Source organism: Hyla sarda, chromosome 8 (genome assembly GCF_029499605.1).
Source record: "Hyla sarda isolate aHylSar1 chromosome 8, aHylSar1.hap1, whole genome shotgun sequence".
NCBI classification, from domain to species: Eukaryota; Metazoa; Chordata; class Amphibia; order Anura; family Hylidae; genus Hyla; species Hyla sarda.
The window spans coordinates 181,936,567-181,956,913 of NC_079196.1; the positions used below are offsets into that span (position 1 = coordinate 181,936,567).

Below are 20,347 nucleotides of genomic sequence, written 5' to 3' on the forward strand. Positions count from 1 at the left end.
CAGTTTAGGAAAACCTGTGCCTCTGGGTGCCCATGTGTTTTTGTCATAAGAAGAAAAAAAAAAAAAAAAAAAAGAAGTGAAACTATGCATGAATTATAGCCATATAACTGAATGAGCGCCACTCCGGAACAGGGAGATTGTGCTAATTTCGCAAGAAATCTCAATTCACACATATGAGGGGGGGGGGGAAACTAAACAAAAAAAACAAAACAAAAAAAAAAACCTTTAAGACTCCAAGCAGAGGCGCTTTAAAATGAGGGGTATGAGTGAAAAATTCCCTTCCATTCACATTGTGAATTAAGTACCACTGCAGTCTACCTCCACCAGAACACTTTATTGTATGACAGTCAGCAACAGTGTACAAGAAAAAGGAAAAAGAATGATAAAATAAAAGAATTTTAAGAAAAAACGAAAGAGGACATGTGCTGGAAACACACCGTTTTACGACTGAGAGAACCATTGGCGGTTCTACACTGCACAGTGCTGATCCCTTCTGGAAGCTGTATGAGGGTCACACTAAACATACCCAGAGGGAATCATCTAGAATAAGAATGGTTTTTGAAAGCCCCAGGTTTGTATATTCTGACACCTGCCCAACTAGCAAACATACATAGAGTAAAGCGGACAACTGTGTGTGAAGTACAAGAGTTGAAAATAAAGAAGTCGTCCTAAACTACGAGAATTTAGGGGAAGAAAAGAATGGAGAACAAGGCTTTTTCTTCTTCTTAGAAGTCCACCTAACTTCACAATTCTGTTCTTTGGCTGCTTCTTTTCAGCTATGTTTTATTCAAGGCCATGCTTCATCTCCTAGCCTCTTCTGTGCTAAACTGGTAAACACAACCAGCAATGTTGCCAAGCAACGAGAGTAACCCAAGAAACTGACAGCATCTTCTTCACGGCAAATCCTTGATGGCCCCAGTTTCCCCCTTTACGAACAGGGTTTAGCATTTCCTCAATTGTTGACAGGGTCACATGGAAGAGTTCTAGATCACCATGGTGTCTGGAGGATGCCAATTTCTTTCTGCAGCCATTTGTCAGACATATTGTCAGATCTTCCATAGCAGAAAGACAATCACGTTAACCAGACAGTGAGCGTTATACTCTTGTGCCCTGGGGATTGCTGACCATTGATGTTTAACATTTCTCTGGGTGCAGCGTTCCTGTGGGATTCCTTTTCCCACTGCACCAGGATTTCCTAGATTAAGCCCCCAGTATACATCACCACCGGCCTTGGCGCGGCTGTGGATGCCTGAGACTTGATTGATTCTGGAGGATATCGGACTGTGCTGAACCAGGCTTGTTTGTAGTCTTCTTTCTCACACCCAAGCTGTCCAACCTTCATACAGCTGAGCCAGGTTATCTAGGTTCGTCGCCTCCTTAATCACAAAGTCCACCTAAAAACAAAACCACAACAATGCATTGGTATATCATGCGAAGCAGTTCTGTGGCGTTCTGAAATAAAGATACATAACAGATCCGGATATATACACAGCTAGATTCTATGGTGTTGATGGGATGCAGAGCACATTAGTGAGGTTACTGAGGTTTCTGCCAGATGACAAACACTTCCTTTGCCCACATTAAATGCAGTGTCCCCATCCTACATCTGCAAAACCAGGGACTAGAGCAGTGGTGTCCAAACTGTGGCCCCTCCAGATGTTGCAAAACCACAACTCCCAGCATGTCTATTGTAAGAGATGGAAACAGCCACATGTCCTTTGTTATCTTCAATAAAATGGTCTGTGTAATATGTATTTGAGGGCTCTCCAAAGAACTCAATGGAGACAGAAACATCGGAAATGTCTGTCTCTTCCTCCCTTAGGCACAAGATTAGGAGCAAGCTCAGACCTGACATACAGCTAGATCCACAGAAAATGTGTGTGTGTATGCAGAACACCTGACACTACGGAAGATTTTCCCTATGACACATTAACAAATACCAGCGCTGACAATGCTGTTATTCACAATTTTTTTTTTTTGCAACTAAAATACCTGCTCAGCAACAGACATCCTCCTGTTAGGATCAACATCTCTTCCCTCCAGCTTTGCTTTTACACGTTTCCAAACGCTGACTGCATAAGAATTACGCTCTTGAACCGCTAAAGGAAAATAAAAAGATTTAATTTGTTTATAATGTCTCATACTACATTTAAGTCTGCATTCTTCCATTTATTCATAATTTGGTCCCCAAAATGCAATTTGCAACCTGCTCCTCGTTTCAGACTTCTCAAAATGCAGTTTGCAACCTGCTCCTCATTTCAGACTTCTCAAGTACAGGGTAACAGTACAGCTTCATCCACAGACTGTGTCCCTTCTACAGCACATGCAGGACCTGTTCTCCCTTGTGCTGACAGACGCTGAGGAGTGTGTGTGCATTCCTCTCCTTGTCGTTTTCTATAAGGTTCTTTCTCTGCCTCTATGCACAGCCCATGTGATCCAAGTACTAATAACCATTATCTAATATGGCAGACCTAGCTGGAAAAAAAGGTCAGCTCCCCCCACCCAACTGAAACAGCATCTTTGCCCACAGGCCATGTTTAGCACTGAGACAAAGCTTAATTCAAGTGTGATAGCAATAACCGACAAAATCCATGAATAGTAGCAGCATTTTTTTCTGAAAATAAAAATATAGAAAATAAAAGTAAACGTGTGTCTAAGCTTTGACAAGCCCTTTAAGGGTCTATTCAAAGATACAGTATCCTGTGCATATTTGATGCGCAGGACTTGATGCGGCAGATTTCAATGTAAACTAAATGACTGAACACAGCTTCAAATCCTGCACATCAATATGAATCAATATCCTGCACAGGATACTGTATGTGTGAATACACCACAAGACTGAAAAGTTTAGTAACACAGCATGTCTTAAATGCTACCTTAGCTGCAAAGCCAAAGTAGATTTGGCAGACTTATTTCACCCTATCTGGCAATTTTTGTGAATTGCGAGTTCACCCATAGGCTGGTCCTGAAAACCAGATGCATCCATTAAAGAGTACCGGTCATCAACAAAAACTTTTAATATGTTGTTCATAATCATTAATGAAGAGATATTGTAATATATCTTCATTAAAAAATATTAATATTTATACCAGTTTTTTCATTTTATACTTTTGGCCACTAGGGGTCACTCTTCTATGCCTGGTCTGCAAGCAGCATCCTATGCTTTTCATAGTAAGTGTACAGCTTTTAGGACTAATGCTGAAAGGGCACTGGTCCTTCCACCGGAAGTTCAGTGCTCTCAGCTCAGGACTCGCTCCCAGCCTGTGAGATACAAGCATGCACATGCCTCTCATATAACAGGCAGTCACCTCCCCCTCCCCCCCCCTGCTCTGTGTTCTCCCTGCCCCTCACCACACGTTATCTTATACATTGTATTATCTCACTGCACTCCCTGCTCTGTGCCCCCCCTGACATTCATCTTAATTACTGCCTCTGTAATTGCTCCCACCGCCCCTGGTTCTCAGCATTGACTTTTTAGTGCAGAGAGACACAGAGAGAGAGAGAGAGAGAGAGAGAGACAGAGAGAGAGAGAGAGAGAGAGAGAGAGAGAGAGAGACAGAGAGAGACAGAGGCTGCCGTCCCTCTCCTGTACTTAGTCTGTATGCACACTGCAGAGCAGTGTTTCCCAACCAGAGTGCCTCCAGCTGTTGCAAAACTACAACTCCCAGCATGCCCGGACAGCTGTTGGCTGTCTGGGCATGCTGGGAGTTGTAGTTTTGCAACAGCTGGAGGTACCCTGGTTGGGAAACACTGCTGCAGAGGGAGAGCAGCATACAGGAAGACTGGCAGAAGCAGAGTCCCAGCCAAGCTTCATGTGACATGCCTGCCGGGACCCGCCTCCTTCCACCACTCAGAAAGACAGTGCTCCTGAGCTAATGAAGAGGGATAAAAAAAGGTATTTCCACAGTGTTTTAAACCTCAATAAACACAGGGATAGGCATAGTTAGAGAAAGGGATAGATGGGGAGGGGGATCAGGGAAAGTTTAGATGATGACAGGTACTCTTTAAAATAAAAATATCTACTTACAACTGCTTAAACATTACTACTAGGGATCGACCGATTATCGGTTTGGCCGAAATTATCGGCCGATATTTATGATTTTGGACATTATCGGTATCGCCAATACATGGGGGCTGGGGTGGGAGAATAGCCGATAACTTATACCGGAATATCGATATAAGTTATTGGCTATTGGCCTGAAAGGTCGCAGATTAACGGTCTCGGCCCTAAAAAAAAATCGATATCGGTCGATCCCTAATTACTTAAGTACTACTACTGATAATAGTAGCCGAGGCAATGTAATATAATTCTTTAAGCAGCCTTTCAGCTCATTGCATTAAACAATGGCATACAAAAGACAGCGGCAAATTGTTAATATGGGAGCATAGGGCATGTACCTTTGCCAGTTTTTGGATCTCGCACTGCCTTTTTAGGACTCGAAACAACACATTTGATGGGCCCTGGAACGGTGCTGGGTGGGGTGTCTGCTGATGGGGCCAAGTTTTTCTGAATTGGCTTTTTTGCATTCTGAGACATGCCCTCTGGCTGGGTCTTTTGAAGAGTGTTGCTCCGCACAGCTTTGATGTGCAAATAGGATTGTAAAAAAAGAGAACAAAAAAAAGATGTGTTAATCCTTACAGTGTGTTCACGTGTACAGTATCCTGTGCATAATTGATGCTGCATATTTGAGGCAGTGTTCAATCATTTAGTTTACATTTAAATCTGTAGCGTCAAGTATGCGCAGGATACTGAATGTGTGAATAAAACTAAGCAGACGTGGAATGAAGTAGATAACTAAAGACTAGGGAGAGGACAGTAGTTGCTGAAATTACCTGCAGCAAAGCTAGGCAGATACGTTGATGTGGAGATTGGACTGGCACATTCGTTTGCGGTATCTGTTACCAAAGGTGATGCAAACCCCACCAAGTTGTCATAAATACTGAGGTGAAAAGGAGAGGTTAAGACAATGTAAGAACACACCACCATGTAAAATCTAAAGTGTCCTAAAAGCACCACTAACTCGTACCTCTGGCTTTGCGACTTAAGCTCCTTCAAAGTTGGAGTGATCTCCTGCAGCATTTCTATATGTTCCTGGGAGCGTACCTGGCCCAGAGCCTGCACTATTGTAAAAAGGACAGTCTGGATGTTATCCTGCCAAGACTTGTACTCACTCAAGAACTGTCTTACACTGTTCTCATAGGGCACATCTTCACCATCAGCCAAGGCTGCTTCTTCATCCTAGAAGTGAAGTTGTTGCAGAGTCACATATACAATTAAACTGTGTGAGAATCTTCACTAGACGACAGCCACAGTCACCCCAGACATTGTCCTTACCTTTGCCATGGCTTTCAATAGGTGCTTAACATCTCCTAACTGCCTGTTGTGACCCGTGAGAACAGTCTTTATACAATCCACCAGGTTCTGTATAGTTTCACACACAGTTTCAACCTGCTGCTCCTTCTCACTCTGCAGATTTCTTTGACTTGCCATGTCATGGCTCAGCTGTTTGTGGGCAGAAACCAACCACTCTGGGCTTCCAATAGTATTCTCACTGGAGGCACCCTGCAAAGAATGTAGCTAGTAGCTCAATAAAACAACAGGCAGCACTGAAAATGGTTCAAACCTCACATATTGGTGGATTCCCTGCCTGGGCCCTGTCCAAGGCCTAATCAATACAAAGCAAACTGGTCCCAGGCAGCATTTCCACAAAGAAAACTCACTTTATTCACTACTGTAGTTGAAAAATGTACTGGACCAAAAAGTTGCAGGCGTATGTGCTGCCTTGGAGGACTTCGCTTACTAGCTCTATAAGCGAATATTAGTCAAGTAACATCGCTAATATGGAACTTGACTTAAAGAAAAAATATATATAAGCAGGAGTTATAAACAGACATCTAGTGCTATTCCAGGAAAAGCACAAGACATATATACCTTAAAGGAGGAATCTGTCTTTAGGACTTTAATACCATGTGTACGTCTCCTAACGCATCTGTTTAACTTATGCCATTTTGGCCTATGGGTGAAAAATTCCACTGTATAGCCTCTATTTAACATATCCATTGGCCATGTTCTTTATTGCATTTGTGTAAGACTGAGTTCACACCATGTTTTTGTAATACAGTTCCCATATATGTTTTCAATTTGAAAACCGTACGGAACCGAATTGAAAACCGTATGCATTGACTCTCCACTGAAAACCGTATGCCAAACGATCCGGTTGTGTCTGTTTTGAATCCTATACGGTTTAGTCAGTTTTTTTTCCCATACCCAAAACTGTAGCCTACCACGGATTTTTGGCCCGGGTGAAAAACCGTACTGAAACGTATACTTATTTTTTTTTTACATGGAAGTCAATGGGAACTGTACAGATGCATATGTCTGTACAGTTCCATTTGGGTTTCGGCTTTCTTGGAATTTCAATCAAACAAGTGAAATTTTATTCATAATTGGGTGAAAAGTTAAAAACGTATACTTATTTTTTTTTTTTTAAACGTATGCAACCGGACATCATTTTTCAAACCGTACACGGATTAAAATTTGTACACCCGTTTTGATACAGTTTAGTACGGTTTTGAGGAATCTGTGTTTTATCAAAAACCTGATACGGGAACTGCATTGCAAAAACATGGTATGAACCCAGCCTAACAGATATGTTAAGAAAAGCTATTGATAAGATCATGATGTATATGTTAACAGATGCAGTTCAGTGCCTACAGTAACCCATTGGTCACCACGTGAAAAAACGTATACGCTCAACATACATTTTTACTTTACTTGAGTCAATAGACAGGAAAACATAGCCTATACTTTTTTTTTTGCAGTATATTGACCTATGCAGGCCAGATATAAGCCAAAACCACAATATTAGGCTATGGACATGTTGGGAGCTTTCCCCAGCATACATGCTAAACAAAAAACATGGCGTGAACAGCTCCCAACAAATATCAATAGCTACCCACAGTAGCAGGTGGGGTCATGTATTGTATTGACAGTCCTTCCCTGAAATGGTTAGCATGTAGCAGAAAAAAATCATATGTCCTTCCCTACACACGAAGCAGTTATGCAGACGTCACGTTCACTGCTAAATAGGGCAAATGGCTGAACAGTTTATTGACAAATCAAAAAACAAAATTCTTTGGATAGCAAAAATAAAGAAACCCATTACTTACCACACGTTTTAAAAGTCGTAGCTCAAGTTCAGAAACTGAACTGTTGAACTGAGAAGCGAATGAGCACATCTGCTGACAGCGTTTAAGGAGCTCAAACAAGCCAGTGTCCAAGCTTAGGGTCTCAGCAGTCCGGGTACGTAAGCTTTCAAAGTGTATGATGGTGCTGCACAGGAATGTTACCTACAAACACAATAAAAGAAATGCCATCTATTCTCTGTAACAGCATCATCTGGGGTGATTTTTAGAAACATGGTAATACCTGGCTTGTTCTTTGGTTTTCCTTTAGCACGAAATTTCTTCGATCAGTTATAGTTGCCTCAAAATCCTGAAGGACTGGTGCCAAAGCAGGATTTGCACCTCCTGCCCATTTTAAACGTTGTTCAATGCTGGCCTCTAAAGCTGCTAGTTTCTCCTATGCAGACAATAGAAAACATATCACTACAAGTTACAGAAATGTAAATCAACAAAAATGCTTGATAAAAACAAAACCCTTTACATTTTAAAGTTAACATGAGTACTTGTCACCAAATAAACTTTCAATATAGTGTTCCTTGTGTAATAAGCAGAGACTTTCCCATTCACTTGCTTTTAAAACTTACCAACACATATGTTTAAAATATAATAGAAAAAAGGCCAGTAGGTGGCTCTGTTCTGTTCCCTGCCCCCATTAAAACAGTGAGTTTGGTCTCCTCCCGGCCTGGCAGGAGATCAAACTCAGAAAGTGTTTCTCTGCACTGAGCTTGATTGACAGCTGCACAGAGCCTCACTGAAAGATGCACAGAGCTTGAGGTCTTCAATTCATCAGAGCACTGCAACCATGTGAGGGCGGAAGTGGTCCTCCAGCAGGCTTCAGTGATGTCATGCCTGCTGGGAAATGCCCACTTTCTTCTGCTGAGAGATTGCACTGTGTGAGCAAGAATAAAGGTAAGATATACAGCTGAATTTTTTTTTTTAATGGTGGGAGGGGTGTTAAGAGTAGTTAGGGAACATAGCCTCAGTTTAGAAAAATCTATTTACTGACAGGTACTTTTTAATGTACACTGAATGTGGTCATATGGGCACACACTTCCTTTCTGTAAGGTTTGTATAGACAGTGTATAACGCAGGGTGTGCGCTTTATGGTAACTCCAATTAATTGGTTAATTGTCAGAGAAATGTCAAACAGTCTCCAGGAAAAGACAAAATACAGTCCCTCCTCCAGAGACCAGGGAATGACCAAGGGGATGCATACACTACCTTATCAAACCAGCGTCAGCGGACGCAAAGGTGTGCTCCTGGTAAAATTTTGTAAAAATGTGCAAGGACGACCAGGGGGCCGCCTTACAGACTTTGAAGACCGAAGCCCTGTTGCGGAGAGCCTAGGAGGCCCCAACGGAACGAGTGGAATGAGCTGAAACACGGAAAGGCGGAGTCTTTCGTTTGCAGCAGTAAGCTTCCGAGATGGCAAAACGGATCCACAGCGAAATGGTCGCCTTCAAAAGCAGGAAATCCCTCACGACGACCCTCCGTAAGCACAAAGAAAGTCACACTGGCTAAAGGATGAAGCGACCGAAAGGTAAATCCGAACGGCCCAAACCACGTCAAGACCATGAAGCAACAGTTCCCTGGGATGGGACGGAGCTGGGCAAAAAGATGGGAGGAAGATATTCTCATTCAGGTGAAAGGAGGAGACCACCTTAGGCACAAATTATGGGACAGGACGGAAAACAACTTTGTCTTGGTGCAGGACCAGGTAGGGGAAATGGCAGGAGAGAGCCACCAGCTCTGAAATTCTCCTAATGGAAGTGACTGCAATGCGGATCACTCTGGCCCTTAGAACCGCAGTTTCAACTGCCACGCCGTCAAATGCAGTGACAGTAAATTGGGGTGGCAAAGAGGACCCTGAACTGCGACCAGGGGATCACTAGGGAGTCTACGGCTAGGGCCAGAGGATCTCGGGACTTCGCAACGAAGCGAGGAACTTTCTGGTCGTGGCTAGACGCTAAGATGTCCACATCCAGACTGCCCTAGAGGTTGCAGATCTCCGCAAACACCTCTTGATGAAGAGACCACTTGCCGGGGTCAGCAGAGGAGCAACTGAGGAAGTCCGCCTCCCAATTGCCATCCCCTGGATATGAATGGCCGAGATGGAGGGAACTCAGAGTTCTGCCCAGAGAAGAATCCTGGAGACCTCTGTAATCGCTGCAGGGCTGCGAGTGCCGCCCTGGCGATTGACATATGCCACAGCAATACAAACAGGGACAAATGGCCTACCACCCAAAAAGAATTTCCTTGTGGGAGCTTCCATTCAGGCGGAGGGAGGCTTATGGTTGCCCGACTTGTCCGCAAAACGGCCGGAACAGGTATTAGACTTTCAGGAGGGGCGAGCCTTAAAGGAAGGAGCCTTCCTATCTTGTGAGGGCACCGGGGTCTGGCTGCCCGATCCGAGCCAAGACCAAAAGGAGGTCGACTTCCTGCAGGAATCGGTACGACGAGACTTGTTCTGTGGTAACAAGGAGCTCTTGTTTCCAGTAGCCTCGGAGATAATCTCATCCAGGCATTTCCTGAAGAGTTGGGTCCAAGAGAAAGGAAGCTTAGTGAGATTTATTGGAAGCAGAATCGGCGTCCCAGGCCTTGAGCCACGTGGTGTGCCGAATCGCCACCAGGTTACCTGTGGCAAAAGCCATACAACGGGCAGATTGCAAGGAAGCACAGCACAAGTATTCTCCAGCATTGGAGAGTTGAAGAGCAAGATCTGCCAAATCTTCCGAAGGGGCCCGGGACAAAATGCCCTGGCGAAGCTGGGAAGCCCAAACAGAAAGGGCTTTGGACACTCAAGCATAAGCAAAAGCAGGAAGCAAGGATGAACCCACCGCTTCAAAGGCAAACTTGGCCAAATTCTCAATCCTCTTGTCCGCCGGGTCCTTAACCCCTTAAGGACCAAGGGCGTACAGGTACGCCTTTGCTCCCTGGTACTTAAGGACCAAGGGCGTACCTGTACGCCCGTGGGAATTTCGGTCCCCGCCGCGCGCCGGGCGGGGATCGCGCCGGGGTGACTGCTGATATCTATCAGCAGGCACCCCGCGCAAATGCCCAGGGGGGTCATCAGACCCCCCCATGTCGGCGATCGGCGCAAATCGCAAGTGAATTCACACTTGCGATTTGCGCCGATTCCGGGTCATACGGGTCTATGGTGACCCGGAGACCCGGAATAGAAGGGGGATCGCGGGTGTCCTAGACACCCACGATCCCCCTGTAGCGATAGGAGTGAGGTGGCAGGGTTGCCACCCCTCCTATCTCTGCTATTGGTGGTCTAGACGCGACCACCAATAGCAGATCGGGGGCGGAGGGGTTTACTTTCGGTTTCCCCGTCCTGCCCTCCCACAATAGGCGGGGCAGAACGGGGAAACCGACAGGGACCGGCGCCGAAGATCCACTTACCCATCGGCGACGGCAGCGGCGACGATCAGCGGCGGCAGCGGGCGACGATCGGCGGAAGAAGAGGACCGCGACGCAGCTCCCTGGATCCAACAGAAGCCGGTGAGTTACTTAGCAACATCTGGAGGGCTAGTCTGAGACCACTATAGTGGTCTCTAAACTGTAACCCTCCAGATGTGGCAAAACTACAACTCCCAGCATGCCCAGAGAGCTGTTTAGGATTGCTGGGAGTTGCAGTTTTGCAACAGCTGGAGGTCTACAGTCTGAGACCACTGCAAAGTGATCTCTATACTGTGCACCTCCAGATCTTGCAAAACTACAACTCCCAGCATGCCCAGACAGCAGTTTGCTGTCTGGGCATGCTGGGAGTTGTAGTTTTGCAACATCTGGAGGTCCACAGTTTGGAGACCACTATGCAGTGGTCTCTAAACTATAGCTCTACAGATGTTGCAAAACTGCAACTCCCAGCAAGCCTAAACAGCAAACAGCTGTCTCTGCATGCTGGGAGTTGTAGTTGTGATCCCTCCAGCTGTTGCATAACTACATCTCCCAGCATGCCTTTCGGCGATCAGTACATGCTGGGAGTTGAAGTTTTGCAACAGCTGGAGGCACACTGGTTGGAAAATACTGAGTTAGGTAACAGAACCTAACTGAAGGTTTTCCAACCAGTGTACCTCCAGCTGTTGCAAAAGTACAACTCCCAGCATGCACGGTCTGTCAGTACATGCTGGGAGTTGTAGTTTTGAAACAGCTGGAGGTTTGCCCCCCCCCCCCCCCCCCCCCCCCCATGTGAACGTACAGGGTACATTCACACTGGCGGGTTTACAGTAAGTTTTCTGCTTCAAGTTTGGGCTGTGGCAAATTTTTCACCGCAGCGCAAACTCCTAGCCGTAAATTCACTGTAAACGCCCGCCAGTGTGAATGTACCCTAAAAACACTACACATAATAAAGAGTAAAACACAACATATACACCCCCTTACACTGTCCCCCTAATAAAAAATAAAAACGTATTGTACGGCAGTGTTTCCAAAACAGAGCCTCCAGCTGTTGCAAAACAACAACTCCCAGCATTTCCGGACAGCCACTGACTGTCCAGGCATGCTGGGAGTTTAGCAACAGCTGGAGGCACCCTGTTTGGGAATCACTGGCGTAGAATACCCCTATGTCCACCCCTGTGCAATCCCTAATTTAGTCCTCAAATGCGCATGGCGCTCTCTCACTTCGGAGCCCTGTCGTATTTCAAGGAAACAGTTTAGTGCCACATATGTGGTATCGCCGTACTCGGGAGAAATTGCGTTACTAATTTTGGGGGCTTTATTTCCTTTTACCCCTTATGAAAAAGAAAAGTTGGGGTCTACACCAGCCTGTTAGTGTAAAAAAAAAATTTTTTTTTAACACTAACATGCTGGTGTTGTCCTTTACTTTTTATTTTCACGGGAGGTAAAAGGAAAAAAAGACCACCAAAATTTGTAACGCAATTTCTCCTGAGTACGGAGATACCACATATGTGGGCGTAAAATGCTCTGCGGACGCACAACAAGGCTCAGGAGTGAGAGCGCACCATGTACATTTGAGGCCTAAATTGGTGATTTGCACAGGGGTGGCTGATTTTACAGTGGTTCTGACATAAACACAAAACAATAAATACAGACATGTGACCCCATTTTGGAAACGACACCCCTCACGGAACGTAACAAGGGGTATAGTGAGCCTGAACACCCCACAAATTTTCATTAAAGTTGGATGGGAAATGCTGGTGTCACCCTAAATTTTTCATTTTCACAAGGGAAAATAAAAAAAAGCCCCCCAAAATTTGTAACCCAATTTCTTCTGAGTAAGAGCATACCCCATATGTGGATGTAAAGTGCTGTATGGGTGCACTACAATGCTCAGAAGAGAAGGAGCGCCATTGGGATTTTGAAGAGAAAATTTGTCCGGAATTGAAGGCCACTTGTGTTTACAAAGCCCCCATGGTACCAGAACAATGGACCCCCCCATATGTGACCCCATTTTGGAAACTACACCCCTCATGTAATGTAATAAGGGGTGCAGTGAGCATTTACGCCCCACAGGTGTCTGACAGATTTTTGGAACAGTGATCCGTGAAAATGAAAAATGTAATTTTCCATTTGCACAGCCCACTGTCCCAAAGATCTGTCAAACGCCAGTGGGGTGTAAATGCTCACTGCACCACTTATTAAATTCTGTGAGGGGTGTAGTTTCCAAAATGGGGTCACATGTGGGGGGGGGTCCACTGTTCTGGCACCATGGGGGGCTTTGTAAATGCACATGGCCCCTGACTACCATTCCAAACGAATTCTCTTTCCAAAAGCTCAATGGTGCTCCTCCTCTTCTGAGCATTGTAGTTCGCACGTAGTGCACTTCAGGTCCACTTATGGGGTACCTCCATACTCAGAAGAGATGGGGTTACAAATTTTGGGGGGTATTTTCTGCTATTAACCCTTGCAAAAATTTGAAATTTGGGGGGAAACACATATTTTAGTGAAAAAAATATATATATTTTTTTACATATGCAAAAGTTGTGAAACCCGTGTGGGGTATTAAGGCTCACTTTATTCCTTGTTACGTTCCTCAAGGGGTCTAGTTTCCAAAATGGTATGCCATGTGGGTTATTTTTGCTGTTCTGGCACCATAGGGGCTTCCTAAATGCGACATGCCCCCTGAGCAAAATTTGCTCTCAAAAAGTCAAATATCACTCCTTCTCTTCGGAGCATTGTAGTTCGCCCGTAATGCACTTCATGCCAACTTATGGGGTACCTCCATACTCAGAAGAGATGGGGTTACAAATTTTGGGGGGTATTTTCTGCTATTAACCCTTGCAAAAATGTGAAATTTGGGGGGAAACACACATTTTAGTGGAAAAAAAAAATATTTTTTTTACATATGCAAAAGTCGTGAAACACCTGTGGGGTATTAAGGCTCACTTTATTCCTTGTTACGTTCCCCAAGGGGTCTAGTTTCCAAAATGGTATGCCATGTGGGTTATTTTTGCTGTTCTGGCACCATAGGGGCTTCCTAAATGCAACATGCCCCCCAAAAACCATTTCTGAAAAACGTACTCTCCAAAATCCCCTTGTCGCTCCTTCGCTTCTGAGCCCTCTACTGCGCCCGCAGAACAATTTACATAGACATATGAGGTATGTGCTTACTCGAGAGAAATTGGGCTACAAATATAAGTATACATTTTCTCCTTTTAACCCTTGTAAAAATTCAAAAATTGGGTTTACAAGAACATGTGAGTGTAAAAAATAAAGATTGTGAATTTTCTCCTTCACTTTGCTGCTATTCCTGTGAAACACCTAAAGGGTTAAAACACTTACTGATTGTCATTTTGAATACTTTGGGGGGTGTAGTTTTTATAATGGGGTCATTTGTGGGGTATTTCTAATGGGAAGACCCTTCAAATCCACTTCAAACCTGAACTGGTCTCTGAAAAAAAGCGAGGTTCAAAATTTTGTGAAAAATTGGAAAATTGCTGCTGAACTTTGAAGCCCTCTGGTGTCTTCCAAAAGTAAAAACACGTCAATTTTATGATGCAAACATAAAGTAGACATATTGGAAATGGGAATAAAATAAAAAAATATTTTGAATATCCATTTTCCTTACAAGCAGAGAGCTTCAAAGTTAGAAAAATGCTAAATTTTCAAATTTTTCATCAAATTTTGGGATTTTTCACCAAGAAAGGATGCAAGTTACCACAAAATTTTACCACTATGTTAAAGTAGAATATGTCACGAAAAAACTATCTCGGAATCAGATTGATAACTAAAAGCATTCCAGAGTTATTAATGTTTAAAGTGACAGTGGTCAGATGTGCAAAAAACGCTCTGGTCCTAAGGTGTAAAATGGCCTGGTCCTTAAGGGGTTAAAAGGATGCCGCTTCCGCCAATGGTGGAGTGGTCGATTTCAACAGACTGGAAACTGGAGGATCCACAGCTGGCAATTACGTCCAGGTCCTGGGCAAAGGAAAACTGCGCCTGAACCTTCTTAATCCCTTGAAAGCGTTTGTTTGGATGCTTCCATGCTGTTTTTTTGTGTAAGGTGTCAAATTCATCATGAAAGCTGACTACCTTAGCTGAGTTCAAAGTTCTGGGAATCTCTAGGTGAAAGATGTCCCTGATGGCTGACACCAAGCCATCCACCATGTCGGACACACATGCTCTGTCCTCTAGATCAGAGTTAGAATCTGACGCCTCATCTTCCAGCTCCCCAGGAGAATGGCCGAGCAGGAACTGTCCCTAGAAATGAATAAAGGGGAGTGGGCTCAAAACAGGGCATACTCCAGAGGTTGAAAACCCTGAATAAAACTTAGACACCAGGAAAAAGAGAGGGATGGAATACTCACCCTGTCCCGGGAAAACTTACCTACTGAATTCTTCAGCCAGCTATTAAATACCTAAATCATGCCGGGCTGAGACCGCGAGACGAGCAGGGTAGGTAGGGGGCCCTAGACTTAAGGTGCAACCCCAGGCGCTGGCGAGAAGGGGTTGACAATGCATATCTCTATGCCTGTGCCCCTTCATCGCATATGGGGGAACAGTGAGCACCATGCTCCTGAACCCCCACCAGAAAAAATAAAATAAGAGATTTTATTTGTACTCACTAAAATCTTTCTTGAAGTTTTCATTGGGGGACACCTTACTGATGGGTATATTCTCTTGCCACTAGAAGGCGCTGACACTAGGAAAAAAAAAAGTCAGCGCCTCCCTGGCAGGATATACCAGCCCACCTGCAGTGAGGTAATCAGTTTTGTCACAAAGCAGTAGGAGAAGCCAACAAAGACCTACGTCCGAAGGACCCTAGAAAGGAATCCCGGATAAACAACCCAAGAACTAGAAAGAATCGGCTGGAAAAAGGAGGAAGAATGGGTAGGTGCGGTGTCCCCCAATGAAAGCTACGAGAAACATTTTACGGTGAGTACAAAACAAATCTCCTTTTCTCGGTCGCTCTTCATTGGGGGGACACCTAACTGATGGGACGTGCCAAAGCAGTCCCCTAGGGTGGGGAAAACCACCACCAGAGAAAGTGAATGAGTCCAGAGACTGAACTCGCATGTCCACAAGGCCTGCAGACGAGTCCCCCAGGCGGAAACACACAAGGCCCAGAAATGGAACTCCCGGCAGATCCCCCGTTCAAGGAGACTAGGATGCCAAGGAAAAGGCCGTCCATTGTAGAGACCCAAGTCACCCGGGTCATACAGAGTGAAAAGGAACCACAGGAAAAAAGGAAAGATTGGATGATGATCTTGAAAGGGCCGGTGTATGAGAGCAAAGACCGAAACAGCTGCAGGCCCAAAAAACGCTGTCCCAGGGGCTCGCCACGAGCATCCAGAAGGTGAAAGAGCCAAACTGGGGTAATGCAGATAACTTGAACACCCTCCAACTTGGGAGGACCTGGACCCCGAAGAAAGAAAGGAGCGACAAACACCCTGAAAAGGGGGGCATCTCATGAAGAGTAAGAAAAAACTGACACTTGCGAAAAGCTCTCTGGGCGACAAAACTTCCATGAAGAAGTAAAGGAGTGCAGAACCGAAAGACCGCCCCCAACTAATGGGATCGTGGAGGAGTCTAGGCCGGGACTCTACACATGCCCAAGGCCTGAACCATCACCCCGGAACCAGAAGAGCGGCCTAAAAAGAAGGCACGCCACAGCATCCTAGGACAGAGTCCAAGCCAAGGAGACCAACCAGTCCTAGAACCGAACGTCCGAGCGGACAAGAGCACACTAAAGAAAACACCCGCCAGAAGGGGAACAGAGGGAGAAACAAATGAGAACCCACTGGGAATATCAGGGTCGGGGCACAGGAAGGCTGACCCCAGACAACTTTGGTGTCAGTGTAGTAAAACAGACAAGGGAAGGAAGAACAGACCCCTTCCAGGCAGACTGAACAAACTTCTCCAACAGAGGAGAGAGCCAAGCTGCGGGAAGTGGACAGGAAGCCCACAAGCCACCTATACAGTGGGAACAGCGACGCAGCAACGTCTGGGCGGAAGAAAAGAATCAACAAAATAGTCCCTCCAGAAGATGGGAAAACAAGGGTGGACGAGAGGAAAACTCAAGTACAAAACGTGTGGAGAGCCATTCCAGATAGTGAAGAGTAGGTACCTGAGCCATCTCGGGACAAATGCCCCGGGAAACACACCTGGAGGCATAGGGAGGAGCTGAACTGACCGACGCCCCAGCAGGCCCCATGGCAGAACAGAAGCGCTCAACCGCCGTAGAACTGCACCTGGAAAGAGAGACACTGGACTGCGGCTGCGCATCAGCAGACCCGGGGAGGTAACCAGGTGGTTACCTTTGTATACCGCACTAAGCAGTGGGGTATAGGAACTCCAGCCACGGATACATCAGCCTTGTGATAGGTGGCAGAGGAAACCATGCAGACCACTATCTGAGGTACTGGTATGGGTCCATAGTAGACAACGAGACATAGGGTCCCGTAGAGCACACTGGGCCAGTTCTTCGTAAATTGCACTCAGCAGTGGGGTATCGGAACTCCAGCCACGGGTACATCAGCCGTGTGACGTGTGATAGGCGGCAGAGGAAACCATGCAGAACACTGTCTGGCTTACTGGTATGGGTCCAGAGCAGACAATGAGTCATGCCATCGGACACCTCACACAGTTGTGAGGGACCGGAACTCCAGCCACAGATACAGCAGCTGGATGGAGCCCTAGATGCCGTAGCCCGTGGAGAAGGGATCACACAGTATGAAATGGCAAGAACACCCCAGGATGGGTGGTCAGCAGACATGACAGATGAGGAACCTCAAAGAGACCTTAGGGTCTGTCAGGAACGTCAAGGAGCTTGACAAGGTATGGCACTCAGTGGTAGGAGAGAACAGAATGCATGGATATGCCCCCTATAGTTGCCAAGGGACGGTGCATCCGAGGCAACAACCTGCCACGGCAACAATGCAGGGATAGGGACGCCAGAGGGATACGGTAAGCAGCTCATGCATAGTGTATAGCGGATATGGCTGTCAGGCCAAGGCTGCAATAAAATTAGAGTGCAATTACAAGAATTGGCCACAAGAGGGCGCCAAACTACACCAAATGGTCAGTGTGACCAGGAAATGTGTAATTATTTATTTTTTAATTTCCCACCTTTTTTACTAAATGCCGCTCCCTTTCAATATTACCTCTGTGAGTTCCCCCAAGCCTCACAGACACAGTGGCAGCCTAGCTCCGAGGCTAGGAAAAATGACAGCTGGGAGAAGAGGAGCTCCTGCCGGGCCGCAGTTCAGGGAGCAGACAGTGCCGCTGAGAGAACGAGTGGCGCAACTCCCGAAAAAGATGAGGGGCGGACCTAAACTCCGCTGGAGGAACATGTCATGATGGCCCGGAGAAGAGGAGCTCCCGCCGGGCCGCAGTTCAGGGAGCTGACGGAGCCGCTGAAACGAGCGGCGTCACTCCTGAAAAGGTGAGGGGCGGAGTTAAACTCCGCCAGAGGAAAAAGGCCTTAATAAGAGCAGTACAGTGCGCGAACCTGGAGGGATGGCAGCGCTGTCTGACCTCTCGTTCATACACCGGCTCAGGGGCGGAAAGAAGGTGGCAGTTAGCCACCATTTTAACCCCCGGCACGCGCGCTGGCACAGGGGAGAAGAAGGGCGGAGCCATGTGCCGCCATGATCCCCTCTCCCACAGTTCAGTGAAGAATGCAAGTCCCAGTATGCATAAAACACGGCCCCCACACAGAAGGACCCCAATAAAGGACAGAGTGCCTTTTTAGGTGGTCGTCCGTCATCCTTGAAGGAGGGGAGTTGGGGGGGACCCCCCCTCACCCAACATACTCACCTGCAGACTCACCCCAGGTGTCTTCAACCAGCTTATGGCCACGCTGCATCATACCAGGCTAAGATAGCAGGGCGAGCCGTTGCATTGGGGGACCCGGACCCAGGGTACAACCTCCAGGCGCTGGCCGTTGGCGGGAAGGGGTTAACAGTGCATGCTTCTATGTTCTGTGCCCCGTAGCTGCATATGTGGGGGGGGGGGGGGGGGGGGAAGACAGGTAGCGCCATGCTCCTGGACCCCCACCTGAAAACAAGAGGGAGTAAAGAGTCAAACTAAACAGCCCTTACTAGAAAATAATAAAAAGACCAGGTTTGGGGAGCACCCAGACCTGTGTCAGCCTCCTAGCTGACACTAGCTAAAACTGATTACCTCACTGCAGGTGGGCGGGTTTATCCTGCCAGGGAGGAGCCAACTTTTTTTTTCCTAGTGCCAGCGCCTCCTAGTAGCAAGAGCATATACTCATCAGTTAGGTGTCCCCCAATGAAGATCGTCCGAGAAAGAGCAATAAAAGGGAAAAAAAATAAAATCTACATACACGTCCCTAAACTAAAAAATAAGAAAATAAAAGACCAGATCTGGAGAACTCCTATGGACACTAAGCTTAAACTGATTAGCTCAAAGTCTTTTTGTTGCCTAGTGTCAGCCTCCTAGTGGCAGCAGCATATACCCATGGTCTCCCAATGAAGCCGACCGAGAAAGTAACCTTTAATATGAACTGTTCATGTGCACCGTTGTTGAAATGTGGATTTTTCTATAATATATATATATATATATATATATATATATATATATATATATATATATATATATATATATCTCTATCTCCATCTCCATCTCTCTCTCTCCATCTCTCTCTCCCTCTCCCTCCATCTAAATCTCTATCTATCTATATATATCTCTAGCTATCTAAAGATTAAGTTGGCCAGCACTATTGATTCCAAACTATTATATGGACCTGGCTTACAGGTGCAGGCTGCTGGGCTAAATATACAAAAAATGTGGCCGCCAAATTTGCAAGCTTAGTACCTCAGTTTCATAATTTCATATTTTCATTTGTTGCACTACAGCTGTATAGCTTTTAATGTTTTATCCATATACTCATGTTTCATCTATATCTTTGTGCTAGCAGTGTGCTGCTGTATTCTCCTGTTGAGATATATATATATATATATATATATACACAAACATACATACACACATTATATATATATATTATATGCATTCACACATATACACATACCTGTGCTGCAGCAATAGAAGAGTCAATTTGTCCCAGTGTATGTAGCTTTTTCTTCATGCTGGTTAAGATAGCTGAACGTGGAGGAGGTGTAACAGATGGAGTCTGTGGCCGACTTATAAGTAGATCTTCATGCTGCCACTGGAATGAAAAACAAGTAAAATAATGGATATAGAAATGAATATTCATCATGAATGCTAAAGAAGAACAGTCATTGGCCAGCACAGATATGCTTAATAGTTGATGCAAAATTTAAAAGGAGAAAAAAGGAGATTTTTTTAAGCACTCACCGTAAAATCTCTCTCGTAGCCTTCATTTGAGGGCACCTTACTGATGGGTATAAGCTCTTGCCACTAGGAGGCGCTGACACTAGGAAAAAAAAAGTCGGCTCCTCCCTGGCAGGATATACCCACCCACTGGAAGTGAGGTAACAAGTTTTGTCACAAAGCAGAAGCCAACCAAGGACATGTCCGAAAGACCCTAGAAAAGAATCTCGAATAAAATACCCAACAATCAGATAGGATCATCCTGACAAAAAGTGAGGAAATGGGTGGGTGCGGTGTCCCCCAATGAAGGCTATGAGAGAGATTTTATGGCGAGTACAAAAAAAAAATTCCTTTTCTTGGTCGCTCTTCATTGGGAGGACACCTTTACTGATGGGACGTACCAAAAGCAGTCCCCTAGGGTGGGAAAAACAACCAGAGAAAA

The 20,347-nt window shown here is 45.6% G+C and overlaps 1 protein-coding gene across 2 annotated transcripts in view; it reads right to left on the reverse strand.

Moving 5' to 3' along the window:
* Positions 1 to 428: 428 nt before the first annotated feature.
* The window catches only part of SMG1 (SMG1 nonsense mediated mRNA decay associated PI3K related kinase), a 164,657-nt gene continuing 144,738 nt past the window's right edge, over positions 429 to 20,347 (reverse strand). For both annotated transcript variants that reach the window (XM_056537145.1, XM_056537144.1), the window contains exons 55-63: positions 19,643 to 19,780; positions 7,430 to 7,582; positions 7,171 to 7,350; positions 5,336 to 5,563; positions 5,028 to 5,239; positions 4,834 to 4,940; positions 4,399 to 4,578; positions 1,993 to 2,099; positions 429 to 1,394 (exon numbers count right to left, since the gene is read on the reverse strand). In XM_056537145.1, the coding sequence (XP_056393120.1) occupies positions 1,317 to 1,394; positions 1,993 to 2,099; positions 4,399 to 4,578; positions 4,834 to 4,940; positions 5,028 to 5,239; positions 5,336 to 5,563; positions 7,171 to 7,350; positions 7,430 to 7,582; positions 19,643 to 19,780 (1,383 nt within the window). In that variant the 3' untranslated portion in view covers positions 429 to 1,316. The remainder of the gene's footprint in view (positions 1,395 to 1,992; positions 2,100 to 4,398; positions 4,579 to 4,833; positions 4,941 to 5,027; positions 5,240 to 5,335; positions 5,564 to 7,170; positions 7,351 to 7,429; positions 7,583 to 19,642; positions 19,781 to 20,347) is intronic.